The following is a 19,149-nucleotide window of genomic DNA, read 5'->3' on the forward strand; positions in this document are numbered from 1 at the left end:
GGCGCCTGGTTCTTGAGGTGTGGTGGAGGCTTCAGGGTTTATCCCTCAGAGACACCACAGAGAAATCCTACAGAGCCTCCCTGCCCCAACCACAAATCCCCTAATGGGCTGGGCGCCCTCCCAGGTGTGTGGGGAGCCAGGCCAAGCTGCGTCTCCCATGCCTCCTGCACCTCAGGCCTCAGGCCCACCAGAAGCCCTGCCGCGTCAGCCTGCCAGTCCCTGTTCTGGCCACAACCCCCGAACTGGCCACAACCCCCAAACTGGCCACACCCCCGAACTTGCCTCGATGTCCCTGATGTTGTGCATGAGCTGGTAGGCAATGTCCTTGCAGCCCTGGTTCAGGGCCTCCGGGGGCATCTCATTGTCCGAGTACCAATCCCGGTCAGCAGAGTGGGCGTAGGCGGCGCTGGGGGTGGCGTGGTTCACTCGCGTGGTGGTCACGATACCCACAGATTTCCCTGAGGTGTGGGAAAAGAGAGGTTGGCTTTGTCTGGAGGTGGGGTGTCCAAGCTGCCTTCTCCCTCCTCCTAGCTGAAGCCTGGCTTCCCGTCAGTTCCACTGGCTGCCTGGGCCTCAGTTTCCACCTCAGTCCTAAAGTGGTGACGGTGGCTTCCGAACACCCAGGCAGCTCAGACACTTTCCTCTGTGACCCGGCCCCTCCGGTGGGCCCTTGAGCTGTGGGCTGGGGTCCTCTCCTCCATGTGGGACCCCAAGAACACCACTCCTACAGGAAGCACTACCCCCCTCCCCGCCCCATCAGGTGCCCTGCAGGGGTCCCTCCTAAGGGCTCTCAGGTGGTGTGGTTCTGTCATCTGTGTCAGCCAGTCTCATACCCTGACTCTGAAGTTTCTGGGGGCATGGGCCAGGCCCTCCCAAGTCCAGGAGAAAGGAAGGAGAAGGCATTTACTGAACCCCCATGAGACTGGTGTCGGGCTAGGCCCCTTGCTTTCCTCACACCAAGCCTATGAGGGGACTATGTTCTCATGCCCATTTTATAGACAAATGAATAGGCTTAAGGAACTGCACCAGGACGCAAACCCACATCGGAGCAGGTTCCTAAACCACTAGCTTGCCCTGTCCTAGACGGGATCCCATGAATATTTCAGACTCCCAGAACACTGGAGCTGGAAGAGCCCCAGAGGGCATCTTTTTCTACCCATTGTACAGTTAGAAAGACTGAGGCCCAGACAGGTCACAGAGCTGGGCGCCCTTCCACCCTGCGAACCCCACTCACCAGCGTCCTTGGCCCAGCGGAGGATGGAGGTGACCTCGTTCCCCTGAGTGGTGTTGCAGTAAGAGCGCTGGGTGGCTGCGCTCACCCCCACGGTGCCTTCGTTGGCCTTCACCCCACACAAGTAGGCAGTGGCCGTGCCTGCACTGTCAGGGACCTGAGCATTGGTATTGTATGTCTGCAGGTGGGGAAGGAGGGTCAGGCGATGGCCAGGCCTTGGCCTACCCTGCTGCCCAGCCCACTCCCATTCACACCATGGGGCCTGGGGTATGAGGGAGAAAGAGAGGCCTCCCACAGCCTGGGCCAAGCCCTGCTACCCACGTGCCCCACACTCCCCCAAGCCACAGGATCACCTAGCCGCCTGCTTTCTGCTCTCATTCCCCTTGCCTTGGCAGCCAGGGCAGCAAGAAGGGCCAGAAAGGCAACTCTCCAACACATGGAAACATTTGCAGAACAATGGGGGCTGGGTCAGCTCAGGGATTTCTCTGGGTCTGGGGGCTGCAGGAGCCAGCTAAAGGGAGGGGGAGGAAGGTGAGTCCTGGAGAAGGGAGAGAGGGGATTCTTGAAGTAGTGGGACAGGTGGGCTAGGGGAAGAGGGAATGTAATGGGGAGGCAGGATCTAGAATGGGGAAATGGGGACGAGGCCCTCCCCACTGCCACCACACCCTTTGGACCGCTAGTAGAGACCCTGAAACTGTCTCCCTTCCCCCCAGCCTGAGGCACAGAAAATAGTGGAGTCTCTTCTGTTCCCCCAGAGTGTCTAGAGGATCTTTATTACAGAATAGCACCACCAACACCGCCAGTAACAATAGCTACCACTTTACGTCAGTAATCTAATTAACTTTCCCGAACCACCTCGGGAGTGAATACAACAGAACTTCTAGGGGAACCATATATACTGATGATTCTGAAATTTATATCAAGTACAAAAAGAGGAACATCTGATCTGTGGTATTAGAAGTCAGGGTGGGGAGGCAGGGGGCTGGGGAACAGAGGGGCACTTGGGAAGACCTCTGGCTGCTGTCATGTTCAATTTCTCCACCTGGATGCTGATTATACCAACATGGTCAGTGTGTGAAAATTCAAGCTGTGCCCTTGTGCACTTTTCTCTGTGTATGTTATTCTTCAAAAGATTTTTTAAAAAAATCAATGAGCTAAAACTCTCCAAGTCTTGGGAAGTAGCTGCAGCTGTCCTCATTTCACAGTGGGGCCACAGAGACCCCGGAGGGCTGACCACCTTACCAGGGCCTGTGGTAGCTTGAGAGGTCTAGCAGCCCCCACACACCTGCCCTTTCCTGCATGCTGTCTAGCTGAGAAGTGGGAGGCTTGGGCTCGGTGGGATAAGGGCTGGACTCACCTTGGAGAGGGCCACATAGGGGAACTTGTCCATCTCTAGCCTCGTCTCCTCCCCGGGGCTGTGGTGCAGCTGACCCTTCAGGATGCGGGCAGCCGTCACAGTGGAGACGCCCATCCCTGTGGAAGGGAGAGAGAGGCCTCAGTCTCTTGGGCTCCCTGCCGCTCAAATCAGCCTTCTCGGGCACCCATACCTCTCTAGTTTGGTGCCAAGGCAGGCTGAGCAGTGGGCACCATAAGATGTCTCTGTAAATGTGATGGTGCGGCCTCTCTCTCTTCCCTCCCCATACCTTTGCCTGGCACAGCAGACCTCCTGGGTCCACAGCCTGCCCAACCTCCATCCTCTTAAACATGCTCTCCAGGGTCCCAGGCTCTTCAACACAGCCCCCCTTCACCTCTGCCTCGCTCCATGGGCCCCTTTCCAGGTGCCCCATCCTGCCCATCCCTCAGGCCTCACCATCTCCCAGGAACATGATGACATTCTTAGCCACATTGGTGTTGAGATTCTGAAGCCTCAGGGCATATTTCAGGGTCTGCTGAGCTTGGTCTCTCCAGTACTTCGGGTCTTTCTCTTTCTCTGTACAGACAGTGAGGGAAAGTTGTTTGGCAAGTGGTAGGGATAGCTTCTCATCCCCAGACTTACAGATACCCCCACTTCTCATGCCCAAGGGCACCAGGACTTGGGGAGAAAACAGTAGTTGCCTCTCTGATAGCTGTCATGTGGTCTGTAAACATACACCAATCTGATCTTCCAAACAAGCCTGTGGACCCTGGGTCTGCTCTCCATATTTCAGAATGAAGAAACCAAGGCTCAGAGACACCGAGCGACTCGCCCAAGGACACACAGGACTGGCAGACACTGGCACAGCTGGGCTTCACGCCAAAGCCCAGGCTCTTTCCTTCCATCCAGTAGAGACACATTCTGCTAAGGCAGCAAATGAATTGTGCTAGCGCAATTAGGAAGGTAATGTTTAAGCTGTTCAAGGGAACAAACTATTTCCAACTGCAGGGGTCCCCACACGTAATCAGCCATCAATTATAAACTCTGCTGAGCTTACTCATTAAAGCAGGTTCAGCAGGAACCTGACTTCGTGACAATGTGAACAGCAGTGATGGAAAGCAAGACTTGTCTTTTGTTTAAAGACTTGCCTTTTGTTTAACGTACCAAATTTAAAGTAGCCACAGAGTATCCCGTTAGGATAAATGAGCACGTTCTGTATTTCTAATCTTGAGATAAAATCGGAAGCAGCAATGCTCTCTTCTCTCTCTTTTTCTCTCTCCCTCTCCCTTTCCCTTCCCTCTTTGTCGCCCTACGTATCCAGTAGTCAGTCCTCCAAAGGAAAGAACACAGCTGTAGTGTCTGACAGACCTCAGTTAAAGCCCCCACTGTGCCAAGTGTGGACAAGTCACCTCCCTGAGCCTCAGTTTCCTCCCCTTCAAATACGATTGTTTGTACCTTCCTCTCAGGGTCTTATGAGGACTGGATTAGATAAGGAAAGTGACACACCTAACCCACAGCAGAGGATCGAAATCGCCCCCTTTCTCCCCCTAGTAATTTTATCGCTAGTCCTGGACCCCCTTGTTCTTCTAAGCAAAGGCCCAGGATCTATGTCCAGGGGATCAGGGTCCTTCCCACTGTCTGCTGTACTTGGGCCCCTCAAATCTTCTGTACTTAGGCCCCTCAAATCAGAGTACAGAAGCCTGGAGATGGAAGTTCCCTAGGGACTCTCTTTCTATGGCCTCCCATTGCATCGAAGGGAAGGCTGAGGCCAGGAGGGGTGGGAGGGTCTTATCCAAGGCCGCGTTGCATGCCCATGAGTTAAAGACATGATCCTCATTCTTTGGCCCAATTCAGGCCCCGCTGCCTTTCAGGACAGCTGTGGATGAAGAGCACAGCTCTCCTTTCTCACAAGCACAGTTTCCAGGTAAGTGCCAGGTGCTTCACATGGAGCAGCAGCTCCTTCACCTCCCACAGTCCTATGGGGTGGCTACTATTATTTCCTCCACATTACAAAATGAAACTGAGGGTCCCGAGATCAGAGCCACAGAAGAAAAATAGGAAATCAACACATCTATGGGGCTATGTCCCTGTCTCAGACGGGCAAAGAGAAGAAGGAAGCAGTTCTCAATCTCAAGCCTTGGACTCACCCACACTCTATACCCCTCTCCCAAAAGGCCTCACCTCATGTTATCCCACCCTCAATTCTTTAACCCCCACCTTCACCCTGGCAGCCCCCAGCAGCACCTTTCTCTTCTGAAGCTGTCTAATTTCAGACCCCACTGGCAGAGTCCCCAGCTGGAGTGTGGACAGCCTCGGCCCTTCCAGCCAGCTGTGTGTCTACAGGCAAGTTCCATGCTTGGGAAAAGGGAAGAACATAGCTACCTACAGGCAGTTTTAGGATTAAATGAGATAAAGCCTGGGAAAGTGCCCGGGCCAGTGGTTTTGATCAGGGGTCCCACTGGCTCAGGGCTGGTTCCCATCTCCTTCCTCGACACACACCACAGTGCCAAGGCTTTGGCCATTTGGGTGCCATCCGGGTGGTGGTGAACTTCCACCCATCCTGACCACCTACAACCTGCCCTCCCCCCAGCCCTGGGCAGATGCCCTTCCCCACACATCAGCAAGCCCTGTATCTGTTACTCCTTCTCCATAAAAGCTCTATTACCAGTTTGCCGAGTTCCCTGCTGTGTTTGCTCCCTGCAGAGCCCTGTCTTTTCCACCAGAGTCATCCCAGGGCCTATCCCCCAGAATGGCTTAGAGGATATCAAACTGACTTTATGGTCAGAGAACTGATTTAAGCAATAATGGCTTTGCACAACTGAGTATCTGGAGGCCATTGTTGTCGGAGACCATTAAATGACACTCACAAATGCTCACGATATAATGCTATGTAAAGAGTACTTTGTCAGTATGTACTATAGGATTCCATTTATACGAAGTTCAAAAAGACAAAACTCATCTATGGTGGCAGGAGTAGGCCTAGTCACTTCCTTTGGCCTGGGGGTAGGGGGTGGGGTTGGTTGGGAGGGATACAGGAAGCTTTTGGTGTTCCATCACTGGAAATGTTCTTTCTTGATCTGGGTGGTGGGTACATGGATATAAAAATACGTAAAAACTCATCAAGCTATATATATAAGATTTGTGTACTTTAGTGTAAGTTATACCTAATTTTTCTTAAAAAGAAAGAAAGAAAACACAATATACTACCACCCATCAGAATGGTTAAAATGAAACAGATACAAAAACAGAGTTGCTGAATATTTGAGATTTTTCATTTTGTCCCTTTTTCATTCTTTCCAGGGACTCAGTTCTAGAGTGACCTTGGGTCTCCAAGGACACACACCAAAAGGCACCACAGCATCACAAAGGAAGGAATGACCTGGGAATCCAGTAGCTCAGGTTCTATTCCCAGCTCTGCTATTGACTTACTGTGTGACTTGGGAGGGCCAGTCCTTCTCTGTACCCCAATTTTCTAAGAGCCCTCACTCCCTGCCAGATACTATGACTGTCCTGTGTCACCCCCACGATAGTCTTAATTATTGTCTCCACTGAACAGATGGAGACATGAAGACTCAGGGAAGGCAAGTGGGGGTGTCCAGCCACATAATGAGCTAGCCAAGGAGGGCTCCCCTCTCCAACTGTAGATACCAAAATACTAAAAGCAAACAAACAAAAAACATAAAAAACAGTCCTAACTTGAAAAAGGAAGAAAAGGTGGAAGGGATATCCCCAAGAGGCAGAAATTAAGAGGGAATTCAAAACCAGAGATTGACAGGAGCTAATGCTAAGGGACCCTTGGGTTGTCAGACTGGATACAGGTCTAGGTTGAAGCTGATTTAATGTACATGTTTGACCTTGGATCTATGGAAGGGATGGGGAAAGAAAGGCAGTCATAAGAATGTGAGCTCAACTCCAAATTTGAGCCAGGTCTAAGTGGGGTCTGAATTTATAACATAAGAACCTCAAACTGAGAAATTAACATAAAAACGTGTCATGTAGAATTAGTTGAAAAATCAAATACAATACTGCACTGTAGAAACACTTCCATATGAGTCCCCAATATAGAAAACAAAAAACACAACAAATTCCTACGGAAGATGAGTTCACAAGCAAAAATTATGAACCACAAGGAAATGAACTACTGGATGAGTTAGGCAGACAAAACCAACAGAAGGCTTAGCATACCAAGACTTGGAAGAGTTTCTAGAATAAGTTGTATTTCAGATTATTGGAGAGACGAGAACCCCTAATTAAAGAACACGGACATATCAAAGGGTGAAAGAGTGACCTACAACACTAGCATATGCAGCAGTGGAGCTGGGATTTCCCATCTTGAACATTTGTTTCCAGCTCTTAAAGACTGGAGATGGTTCTATGACCCTGAACACACACACTACCCTCGTTCTATCCCACTTGCACCAGGTCTTGCCATCCCTCCTCCTGTGCCCCCCAATCCTACCTGGCACTAAGGAGGTGGTAAGGCAGGTGCCAATGGCCAGCACTAAGAGTGGTGAAATCATGGTCCACTCCAAGACCTGTTCTCTCGCTGGAGCCCAGAGGTGCAATCGGTGTTTGTGGGCTGGCTGTGGTCAAGCGTTAGCTGATGTTAGCTGATGTTCCAATCCTAGAAATGAAAACAAGAAAAGGAAAAGAAAAAAGATATGTAGGGCACAGCTCCAGAGTTCATTTGTTCATTCCCTTACATGTTTGTTCATCTGTTCATTCAGTAGTTGTTGAGCACCTATGAGTATTCTAGACCAGGTCTGAGGTTAGCCATTGGGATGCAAACCGAGGTGGCCCTCCCTCTGGAAGCTTCATTACACAAACAGTTGTAGAAGTATAAATGAGCACCACGCTCCAAAGGTGTTCCTTCCCATTTCCCAAGTGAACTCCCACTTTCAACCCTCTGAAACCCAGAACCCACCAGATTTTGGTCTTCCCGCGAAGTGCTTCTCATTGTAGCATGCATCAGAATCTCTTTAATAAGAGAGCTTATTAAAACAGAGTCTAGGATCAAATATATGGCGATGGAGAGAACTGACTCTGGGTGGTGAGCACAATGTGATATATAGAAGATGTAACACAGAATTGTACACCTGAATTCTATGTAACTTTACTAACAATTGTCACCCCAGTAAACTTTAATTTAAAAAAAAAAAAAAAGAATCTACTCCCATCCCCACTCTTGCCCAGAGCTCTGATTTCATTTCCAACAAGCACCCCAGCAATGGGCCCTGCTGCCTGGTGGACCCCACCGTGAAAAGCACTGACCTACATCAGTCTTCAGCCTTTTAATCCCATGTCCCAAGAACATCAGAGACAAAAAAAGAGTTCCCCCTTTCTTAGAGGGCTACCTACATTTGCTACATTCTCTTCTAGAGCTTGTGATTTATGGTGAGAAATATAAAAACTATAAGCATGACATATAGGAAAAGATTCACTGGTAAGGGTGGCCATTTCTGGACAGTAATATTACTGTCTAGATGACTCCGATTGTTTTTTCTGCATTTCCCAGATTTTCTTCTGTGTTGAGATGTTACTTTTATAATTTTTGGAAAATGCTATTAAAAAACAAATAGACTGGAAGGAAATACACCAAAATGTTAACTGTGGCTTTCTCTGGGCAGCAGGATGGTGAATGATTATTTCTTCTTTTTCATTTTTATTTTTTTTGAATTTTCCAAATTGACTAAAATGAGCATGTATTAATGGCATAAGAATGTTTTTAAAATGTGGTCATCCTGTTTGGTTCACAAGGGGTAATAATCCCATTGGCAGCTGAGAAATGTACTGCCCCTGCTGTGTATAAATGCTACCGGAAGATGAGGAATTTTAAATGGCAAGAGTTTCACTGTAAAATAGTGTTATTATTTCCACCAAAACTGAGATAAAAATGATTATTCCATTAGTTGTGAGTGTTAACCTAAAAATTAAAGGTGAGAGGCAACAAGCATTTATTTGGGATCCAAAAAGAACTGCAATTCTGGGAAGCACTGATTCAGGCAGAAACCCAAATAATGTAAAGGAGGTGAAGGCAAGGGGTATTTATGAGAAAGGGAAGGGAAACAATTACATGAATAGAAGGAAGGAATTTCTATGAGTGCAGATAAGCTAAGGAAGGAAATTTCTCTATAGGTGCAGATAAACTAACATAGTGATGCTAAATCTAAAGAATATCATTAAGGTTCAGTCACGGTATCATAGTCATAACATTTGCTTTCCTGTTATCTTTGTAAACAGTTGTTTGGATACAAGACTGCTTTAGGTCCAGTCCAAAGGCTATGTTGCCCAGTTTTAACATTCCAAAGGTTTGAGAACTAAGACATGCAAAGCAGTTCCTCTGGGATGACAGCTCTGACTCCACGGTGAAGTGGTTCCGTTTATGTTACTTTTCACATGAGAAACAGCAGTGATGGACAACATTCTACTGTTAGAGTCTCATGGGAGATAAGAAACCACTCTACCATTGGAAGTCGTGATCTTGATTCAATCTTAAAAACACATATGCTGCACTCCAGTGCCCAGAGGTGAGGGTTAGCGTGTACCACATCCCACAAAACACCCGGCGTTCACCAGACATGCCATCCAATTGCACAGCTTTGTGCTTTTCCATTGCCTTCTTCATCCACCTGGCTCCTTACAAACCCAGCTTGGCAGTGGGGGAGGGGAGAGTGGGACTCGAAAGGAAATACCCTACACCTAACATCTGTAGCACTTAACTGGTGGGATTTCAGATGATTTTTTAAAAAAATTCGACTGTACTTTCCAAACGTTTCTAGAGCAAATCCTAACATCCTAAAAATGTTACTAAATTGATATATAATATCAATACATTAAAATATTATTCAAAATAGTTTAAAAACTGAAGTCACTTCTTTCAGGAAGCTCCAGGATGATCCCTCGTGACCATCTACTACCTCTGGACTTCATACCATTTCAATCACTGCACAAACCTCCCTATTTTGAAAGTAATAATTCTTTCCTGATCTGTCTCACTCACCGCACTGACAGCTTCTAAGATCAGGGACTTTGCCTTGTTTGTCTGTACTCCAATGCTTGGCACAGTAAATATTTACATCAGCTGAAAGCTTGGGCTCTAAGGGGGGAGGTGGGAAAAGGGAAGAATCACCCCAAATCCTTCCTCTGCGTGTGCAGAAAAGTCCAGTGTTGGCAAGAGTATCTGTTCACTGCTGGCGGAGTGTCGATTGGTACAACCACTTTGGAAAACTGGCAGCATCTACCAGAGTTGACACCATCCACATGCCCTCCAACCCATTTATCTCCAAAAGAAATGCGCACGTGTTCACCAAAAGACATGTATCAGTACATTCATGTCAGCCCTGTTCATAATGGCTTCATGATGTCTGTCTTCAGCAGGATGGATGAATACATTGTGTGGTTCACAAGATGGAAATCCACACAACAATGAGAACGAATGATCGAGAGCTCCACACAACAACATGGATGAATCTTGCAAAGGTGAGGTTGAGTGAAGGAAGCAGACTCAAGAATGCATAGAGCGTAATTCCAATGATACTAAGTGTAAAAACTGGCCAAGGGTGGTAGAAGATAAGATAAAGTCTACACTGAGGGGTGTGGAGACTAAAGGGGCACAGGGGACTTGTGAGGTTGGTAAAGTTCTGTTGATTGATCTGGGTGCTGGTTAATTGGGTGGGTTCAGTCTGAAAACCCAACAAACTGTCGGACACTTTTCGGTACGTATGTTATACTTCAATAAAATACAAACACCACTTTCTGGGAGATTATAACAATCTGCAAAGCACACAGACAAAATGAAAAACGCCTGTGTACCACGCATCGCAGTTTTAAAAGATTTTCATCATGATTTCTCACTAATAACCTATGATGTTGACAGACAGGGACTTACGATGTCCTTTGTAGATGAGAAAACCAAAGCATTGAAAGGAGATGTGACTTGCCCAAAATTACAAGCAAGAAAGTAGCAAAGCAGAACTCTGACGAAGGACTGCTGCTTCCAGAATTAGCAAGGGGGTTACCACTGGTGACCCGCCCAGGGATGAGCCTTCTGATTCCCTAATTGCAGATTGAACATACCGAAGTGTAACACGTGTATAGATTTGTGTCACCTCCACCACATCAGGATACAGATGGTTCTACCACTCCATAAAAGTCTCTTGTGCTGTCTCTTTGTAGTCACAGAAGCCTGCATCCAGAATCCTGGCAACCCCAGCTCTGTTCCCTATTACTATAGTTTGATTGGTATTGTGTTTACATATTTGCAATGTTCAGTGTTCCAATCATGACCACAGTATATCTCTCCATGCATTTAGTTCTTCGTAGTCTTCAACATACAGATTCTGTGTTTTGTTAGATTTATATGGCTGTATTTCACTTTGGGGGGGGGCACAATTATAATATCACTATTATAAATGGTTCATTGCTAGTACATAGAAATACAGTTGATTTGTACGTTTTGACCTTGTATCCTGTGACCTTGCTAAACTCACTTATTAGTTCTAGGAGTTTTGTGTTTATGTATGTGGATTCCTTGCCGTTTTCTATGTAGGCAATCATGTCATTGACAAATAGGGACAGTTTAAATTCTTCCTAGCTAATCAGTATGCCTTTTATTTCTTTTTCTTGCCTTATTGCACTGGCTAGGACTTATAGCCCCGTGATGAATTGGAGAAGCAAAAGTGAACATCCTGGTCTTGTTCCTGATCTTAGAGTAAAAGTATTCAGTTGTTCAACATTTGGAGTGGTATTTTCAGGTGTGAGGCAGAGAAGATTTGGTGGGGAAAATAAGAAAAGTGGTTTTGCACACGTTGAGTTTGAGGTGTGTTTTAGAAATGGAGAGGTCAAGTGGACAGTTGGATATACGCATCTGGCATTTGGGAGAGGGGTCTTGGCTAGAGGTATACGCTTGAGAACCCTGGGCACATAAGTGGCATTTAAAGCCTTGATGAAACTTGACAAGATCTTCTAGAAAGAGAGAATGGGAACATAGACAACTATATGATAAAAGCCCTCAGAAAACCAGGAATTGAAAAGAATTTCTTTAACTTAATGAAGACTTTGTACCAAAAACATACAGAAACCATCATACTTACTGGACAAACTTTTGGCATATTTTTCTTAACACTGGCTTATAAGAATTTGGGCAACTTCTCTGTACATAACTAGGGGAATGAATTAATAAAGCGTGGTGGTGGCAGTATCTATGTGGTATTAAAACCAGAAGTCAAAACAGTAGCAGGGATGGAGCTTAAACACGATTGCGTGAAGCATGCAAAGAATAAAATGCAGTTCTCTGTATGTAAATGTAAGCCAGACCCACATACAGAACACAGCATAATTTACAAGGACACATGCAAATTCAAGGACATATTAAACACATTAGCATGAAGACCTTTGGGGAGTGGTGGGATTGGTCATGGGGAGCAGAGAGCAGGGATGAAGGGGAAAATGAATAAATAAAAGAAGAACTGAGCTCATGATATTACACCACGCACTGAGAAATATGACTCTTTGCACTTAGGGTCCAAAACAAATAAGTAATAAGGAAAAATAAAAGTGAAGGGTGCCCCAGGAGATCTAAAGGTCTCATCCAGCCCTACAAGATTATGCGTATTTGTTTATCTCTATTCTGTTAGACTGATGCTTTGTGAGAGTGAAGACCACCTTATCCATCTCTGAATCTCTAACCCAGTGCACACGGAAGCAGCTCTGTAAATACTGATTTAATGAAAGATCCCACGGTAATGGCTGGAATGTTCTGAATTCTGGCCCCAGGGATGTGGCATTGAGATGGGCTTGTTCTGGAGACTGACAGGTACCTTCTCCCATTGCCTCTACTTGGAAAAGGAGAGGGGGTGGGGATCCAAGAAACCCTCCAGAAGCCATAGTCTCCCTCCTCAGCCCCCACCCCCCCATTCAAAGGCTGTTCTCTGGCAGCCCTGGGTGACGGGCTCTGTGGGGCCCACTCTGGGGCTGCAGGGGCCCCAGCTGCCCACTACCCTCTGCCAATGCTCTACCAGCTCAGAATGGAGCAACCGGGTGCATGCTAATCCCATCACCCCCACCTCCCAGTCGGATCATCTCTGCCAGTCTCCCGGTTACGTGCCTTGGTTATTCATGACAAGTGTGCAGAAGCCCTGGCTGGCTCTAGCCCCCGGAGAAAGAGCAGCTATTGGCAGGTCAGGGGAGGGAGCTGAGGGGCTGGGCCTTGGCCCTGAGAACTGAGTCAGCATCCAGGGGCAGAGGGCACGGGAGCCCAGGGAATTTGGCAAAAAGCCAGCCCTGGGCTGGGTCTCAAAAGGTTCAGGACAAATGACAGAATAACAGAACTGGTAAAATCACTACCGTTTCTTGGGTACTCTTGTACCAGCTCTGTGCTGTGTATATCGGTGAACTCAATCCTCACAAATGTTGTTAGCCTTGTTTTACAGTTTAGAAACTGAGCAAAGCCTCTTAGCTTGTCCACAGCCAAGCGCAATTCAATCCCAGGCTGACTCAACCTCTCTGGGCCTCAGTTTCCCCACTACAGAGAGGGAGAGAGGAGAGGCTAGTCCCCACCCTTTCACTATCCCACAAGAGCAAACAGAAGTCAAAGGAGTTTAATGCAGGAGAGTTGGCAGAGGAGGGAGTCAGGCCAGGGTGAGCTCTCCTACCTGAGCGGCCTGGCCAGGCGGCAGGTGAAGAAACACAGCAGGCTCAAGACCATTAACAGGAAGAGAAGGCTGAGGACTGCTGTGAGGGCCATGTCCAGGGTGGGAGACAGGAGGGCCATCTTGGGGCAAACAGGGCTATTAGGAACGGCCTCCAGACCCTGCACACGCCCAGCCACACTAACCTTGCACGCTTGCTCCAAAGCCCTGGGTCAGTGGCCAGTGACCTGGCTTTATTCCCAGGTTAATCTTTGGGGATTAGCCCAATAAGCTCCCCTCCCCCAGCCCAGTCCTTCCCCACCTGATGTTTGTTCACGCACCTTTGTTTATTCATTCTTCATTCCCAAACATTTACTGAGCGCCTGTTGTGTACCTGGTTCTGTTCCAGGTACTAAGGATTCAGAGGGAACAGGACAGACACAGTCTCTGTCCTCTTGGAAGTTCCTGACCGGCCAGGGTAGAAAAAGCACCTACTGTGTACCAGCGTTGTGCTGGCACCTTGTGGGATAAAAGAACAGCAGAAAAGGAGCCTCTGGCCTGGGCCACCAGCGGCTGCTCCACCCCATTTACAAGCCGAGGAGTCTGAGTCTGCACTGAACGAGCCAGACAGGTGAACACATGTCCTTGAATACAAGGAACTGTCTTTACTGAGCACCAGCTGTATGCCAGGCCCCACATAAAGTAGGTACCAGCATCCCCATTCACAGATGTAGGAAACAGAAGCTCAGAGGTGCGATGGTGGCGTCAGAGTTTGAACCTAGCTCTGCCACCCTCCACAGCTGTAACCCCAGCTCCACCCTGCATCACCTGGGAACTGGGATGGCAGCAGCCCTGCAGAGGAGCAAAGAGGCTTCAGTCAAGTCTCCGCCTGGCATTGGCCCAAAGCCAGTGGTCACCTGAGAGTCAGAAACAGGCTGGAGGTAGCCGAGCTGCCGCCTACCTGGAGGGGCCCTTTCTGCTTCTGAAATGCCCCCTCCCCCTTTTCCATTTTCTCTTGGGTTCCGACAACACCTCATAAAGTCAGGACAGTGATTATGATTCCCATCTTACAGAAAACTCAGAAACTGAGGCTCAAAGAGGTGAAGCCGCTTAACACACACAAATCCTGGAAGCAACCGCAGCTGTGTGCCTGGGAGGCCAGGCCTTTCCCGATCATGCTTTCTGCCCTCCTGGGACACCTCAGATCCCATGGTACAAAGTACCAAGATTGGAGGAGCTGCTTTTACCCTCTCGGTGCCAAGGGATGTCCCCAGAAAGGCCACACAGGTCACCATGACAACAGGAAAACCAACCACGTTACTCCATTAAACCTTTTTCTTTCTCAATAATCCCTTCACTTGAATTGCATCAGATCCTCACAACGTCCTAGGAATCCAAGGCAGGGTAGGGCTTCTTAGCCCCACTGACTTATGGGGAAATTGGGGCTTATCAGTGAAGTCATTCGGTTAGCTGTCACACAGCAGCAAGCCTGGTCCAAGCCCCAGCTCCAGCACTTCCCAGCTGTGGGATGTTGGGTCAGACCCTGAACCTCTGAGCCTACCGTCTTATCCATCCAGCACCCATCTCCCATTCAGGAGAGCACCGACGGTGTGCTATGACATAGCTGACCTTATCTTAATACTCATTAACCACCTGAGAGCTACATGCGGTAGTCCCTCTTCCCGTATCCAGCTCTCAGGTGGTTAATGAGGATTAAAATAAGGGAATGGAGGCCCAGGGGGCTGTGATGGAGATGACCCAGGGTCACACAGAAAGATGGAAGGTGCTGAGCCAAGCCCTGCACAGGGCCCCACCCAGGGGTCACCCCTGCTCCAGGCTTCTCTGCCACAGGGGTGTTCCCGCACCACCCAGCCCCCGAGCCTGGACACTCTCTAAAGCTCCACCCCCACCCAACCTAACAATTCAATGAGACCCAAGGAGTGTCACTGTGCTTCATAGCCATCCCTGGGGGGTCAGAAGGGAGTTATTTGTCATTAGGGAACCCCCAGTCTAGAGGTCACAATCCTAGAATGTCTGGGCTGGGGAGGGTCCTTCGAGCAGTTTTCCCCAAATATACCAGACCACAGAAATCACTTGGGGTGATTGTGGACAAAGTCCTATTCCCAAATGGTTACCTGGGGAGGGGTATAGACTGGAAAGTGCCTGAGGGAACTTTCTGGGGAGATAAAAGCATTCTTTACTATGACTTGGGAGCTAGCGCTAAAAAGTACACACACTATATGTAAAATTCATCCTGAGGGCCAATAACCCCACCCTGCCTGTATCTTTAGGTGTTGTGAAGATCTGATGAGAATTGAGTTAAGGGAGGATGGGGTGGGAGAATTTAGTTTAAGGAAGGGACTGTATTCAAATTTTAAAAAAGAAATTAAAGAGACATAACAATCCCCCAAAGAAATTCGTGTCCCCCCCCCCATCCCAGATCTACTCAGTCAGAATCTCCCAGGCAGACTGGCGAGTCCTACTGTGAGTAGATTCATCTAGGAAACTTCACCTTAGAGGTTATCCCATTGCCCAGATGGGAAGACTGAGGCCCCAAGAAGAAGAAAGACTTACCCTGGGTCTCCCAGCTCCTAGTTCCCATAGACACACCCAGGGAACAGTCAGAATGGGCCCAGAGCCAGGAGCCAGCTGGCAACCAGTTCTCTGAGCTTTCAGCTGGGTCTTCCTTCTTGGCTCTTCCAAGAAACTGAGGCTGTAGAGAAACGTGGAGTGCTCCCTGTGCTCTCCGAGGGGAAATGGGATGGGGGTTGGGGGGCTCCTGTAAGACCAAATGGGCTGCAGCAGCTGTCCAGGGAGGGAGCACCACCAAAGACCAGCCCAAGAACGTCTCAGCTACAGGGTCAGAGACAGGGGACATGGAATCCCTCTCTCAGCCAAGTCCAGTGTCTCTGGCAAGCCTTGCTGGCCGGGACTTTATTCATTTACTGTGGGAAGTTATTTATGTCTGCCATGAAGCAGCAGCCTCTGGGTGAAAGGCTCAGGAAGGAATGTGTGGTGGTCAGAGTGGGCTGCAGGTCAGACCCAAGGAGGGACTTCCCCAGGGGGCAGTGGGCCAGTGCTGGTGATAGAGCACAGCTCAGACCTCTAGCTGCTGACAGCACCCCATCCTGGCAGAAAACAGACGTGGGGGGTGTCTAAGGAGGCTTGGTGTCAACCTGCTTGCTGCCAAGCCATTGCGTCTTTGAGGCTCTGATGAGACGCCAGCTGTCCCCTGAGCACCTTCAGCCTCAAGACCTCTGAACACTGCGTTCTCTGGTGTGGAATGTTCCCTGCTGTCCGCTTGATGAAGTCCTCCCACCATCCTACCTTGCCCTCAGTTCTGCTGGACTGCCCTGCACCCCAGCCCAGGCGGCAGTTGCAGCTCCTCCCGAGCTCCCAGAACACCCCCCGGCTGGTGCTCAGGGTCACCTCCTCACCATGGTGTGAGCTCCTAGAGAGCAGGGATTTTGCTCTGCTGATGGCGGCAGCCCCTCGGCTGGCAGAGCGTGGCGCAGTGCTGGTTGGGTGGGGAATGACCATAAGTGGGCCAAAGGGTGGTGGGGTCGATGGTGAGTGGCTGCAGAGGCTGTTTAGCAGCAGTAAGGCCGAACTCTGGAGCCAGGTCTCCGGGTTCAAATCCTGCCTCTGCCCATTTCAAGATGAGCAGCTCAGGGCCAGTGACCCCACCACCTCTGTGCCTCAGGCTTCTCACCTGCAAAGTGAGAGACTAATAGAAGTCATAGGGCATTGTAGGGATTATATGTGTCAATACATGGAAAGGCTTAAAACAGAGCCCAGGACATGGTCAGTGTTCAATGAATGTCAGCCAGCAGCTATGATTACGGGGCAGGGGAGGATGGGCTGATGAGTAAGTATGGCAGATGAGGGGCTGGAGCTGAGAATGGACAGACCCTTCTCTGCCCACTCATCAGGCAGCCTATCCCCCCTGGACTCCCCAACAGACCTGCTCACCTGGACCCCACGGGGTCTTTCTAGCTCTAAGACTCTAGAAACCAAAAGCTCACCTGCCTGCTGTGCGCCTCCACTTGGTGGGGGTTATTTAATTAAGGGGTAGAGGTCCCAGCTCGTAACAGTCAAGGAGGTCTGTTTCCTGAGAGGACCAGATGTGTATGTCTGTCTCTTTCTCTGTCACACACACACACATACACACACACACACACACACACACACACACACTTGCATGGGACAAAACAACCCAGCAGGCATTCTGACGTTTTCTTTTCCTCTTGAAGGAGAGAGAGAACATCCAGAGTCAGCCCGGAAGGTTCCATGGAGAGGGTGGGAGGACAGCCCGGCTGGAAGCGCTGAGATGAAGAGAGAGGAAGGCTGCTACTGACAGGAGGACCCAAATGTGCAAAGGCCAGGAGGCAGGAATACAGGATTTCAAGATCAGGAAGAAAGGCAGCAACTGACAGCTGGTGACGGAAGAGAGAGAGGCGGCCTGGACTGACCATGAAGGGCTTTGCTCCCTGAGCTTGGCCTGGTCAAGAGCAGACCCTTTGCATGCATGCTCTATCTCACTTACAGGCCTCATCACCAGCCCATTTTACAGGTGAGCATGTTGAAGCTCAGATGGTCTGCCACTTGTCCAAAGCCACACAGCAGAGCTGGAATCGAAAGCCCCAAGGGGCTGGGTTCTGGAGCCAAAGATTTTCCCGGGCTCCCTGGGGTGCCTGGACAGTCTTGATGCCACAAACCAGCTTTGAGGCCAGAGGACTAAAGCCAGTCAAGATTCAGCTGGTGGGAGGAGAGCTGGCAACAGAGAGGTGGGGGAGGCAGATGGCCCCAGAGACACCAGCTGAGGCCTGGTGTGCTGGGAACATCCAGGCAGAGGAGGGTTAGGGATAGTTGTTCTTTGGGCACACAGGCTTCCACCATCCCATGGATAGGACATGTTCTGTCCCAGGCTACCTCACTCTGGGTCAAACCTGGAAGCTAAGTGAGGTGGGGGGCGGCACATGCACTGTGTTTCTCTGAGAAGTCGGCCCCTTCCCTCCTCCCCCCATACTCTGGTACTTCACTCAGCACTCCTGCATCAGGACCTTGTCTGGTACCAGGAGATGTGGCTGTCCCATCCTTGCTCTCACAATCCACAATAAGGAAGGCACAGAGAGGGTACATGACCTCCCCAGGGTCACACAGCACATCAGTGGCAAGGATAGGTCTCCCCACTAACCAGGATGTGGGGAGCTTTTACTGGAAGCACAAGGCTGTCTGTGAGGCATAGTCTGGATGCTAGTGTCTTGGAATTCTAGACATTAGTGATTTGGGTCAATTGAAGAGAACATTTCAAACAAACTATTCTAGAAAAATCCTTATTTACACATTTTGTCATTGTATTCTTAATAATAGCAAAACTTTTCATACCCCTTACTATGTGCCAGGCATTGTTCTAAACATTTTACCTATATTAACTCATTTAATCCCCATAACAACCTATGAAGTAGGTACTATTATTCCCATTTTACAAAAACAGAAGCACAGAGAGGTTAGTAGCTTGCCCAAGGTCACACAGCGAGTAAGTAAATGAGGCAGAATTCAACATTACTTGTGGATATTTCTGTCTCCCAGAGCCAAGTATAAACTCCTAAAGCAGCAGGACACCCTGAAAATGAAATTTGTTCTCTATGCAATGTGTATATTATGTATTTGTAGATGAATGGATTACACAATGGCTGAGTCAAATGAATTATTTGACTCATACTTACTACACACTCTTCTCAAATGTCATTTCACTGTATGTGCCTCACGGCCCCCTGAGGGAGAGCTTCCCCTTTTCCCTACTTTATAGAAGAGAGGTGAGGTGACCTGCCAAGGTTACACCGTGTGCGAGTGGCCAAGAGTCACATCTAAGAATGACTGAGTTCAAGTCCCTGAGCTGCAGCAGAACCGCCTGGGACTTGAAATGGGGAGAG

The 19,149-nt window shown here is 48.9% G+C and overlaps 1 protein-coding gene across 3 annotated transcripts in view; it reads right to left on the reverse strand.

Moving 5' to 3' along the window:
- Positions 1 to 19,149, reverse strand: part of ALPL (alkaline phosphatase, biomineralization associated) — a 55,184-nt gene that overhangs the window by 11,632 nt on the left and 24,403 nt on the right. For 2 of the 3 annotated variants that reach the window (XM_081055843.1, XM_081055844.1), the window contains 5 exons: positions 7,045 to 7,209; positions 3,042 to 3,161; positions 2,589 to 2,704; positions 1,235 to 1,409; positions 283 to 458 (listed from right to left, as the gene is read on the reverse strand). In XM_081055843.1, coding sequence (XP_080911969.1) covers positions 283 to 458; positions 1,235 to 1,409; positions 2,589 to 2,704; positions 3,042 to 3,161; positions 7,045 to 7,105 — 648 coding nt within the window. In that variant the 5' untranslated portion in view covers positions 7,106 to 7,209. Of the gene's footprint in view, positions 1 to 282; positions 459 to 1,234; positions 1,410 to 2,588; positions 2,705 to 3,041; positions 3,162 to 7,044; positions 7,210 to 15,787; positions 16,049 to 19,149 lie in introns of those variants that run through there. The other variant, XM_081055845.1, reaches the window with a different exon arrangement.

The sequence above is a fragment of the Rhinolophus hipposideros genome, assembly GCF_964194185.1.
Source record: "Rhinolophus hipposideros genome assembly, chromosome: 8".
Classification (NCBI taxonomy): Eukaryota; Metazoa; Chordata; class Mammalia; order Chiroptera; family Rhinolophidae; genus Rhinolophus; species Rhinolophus hipposideros.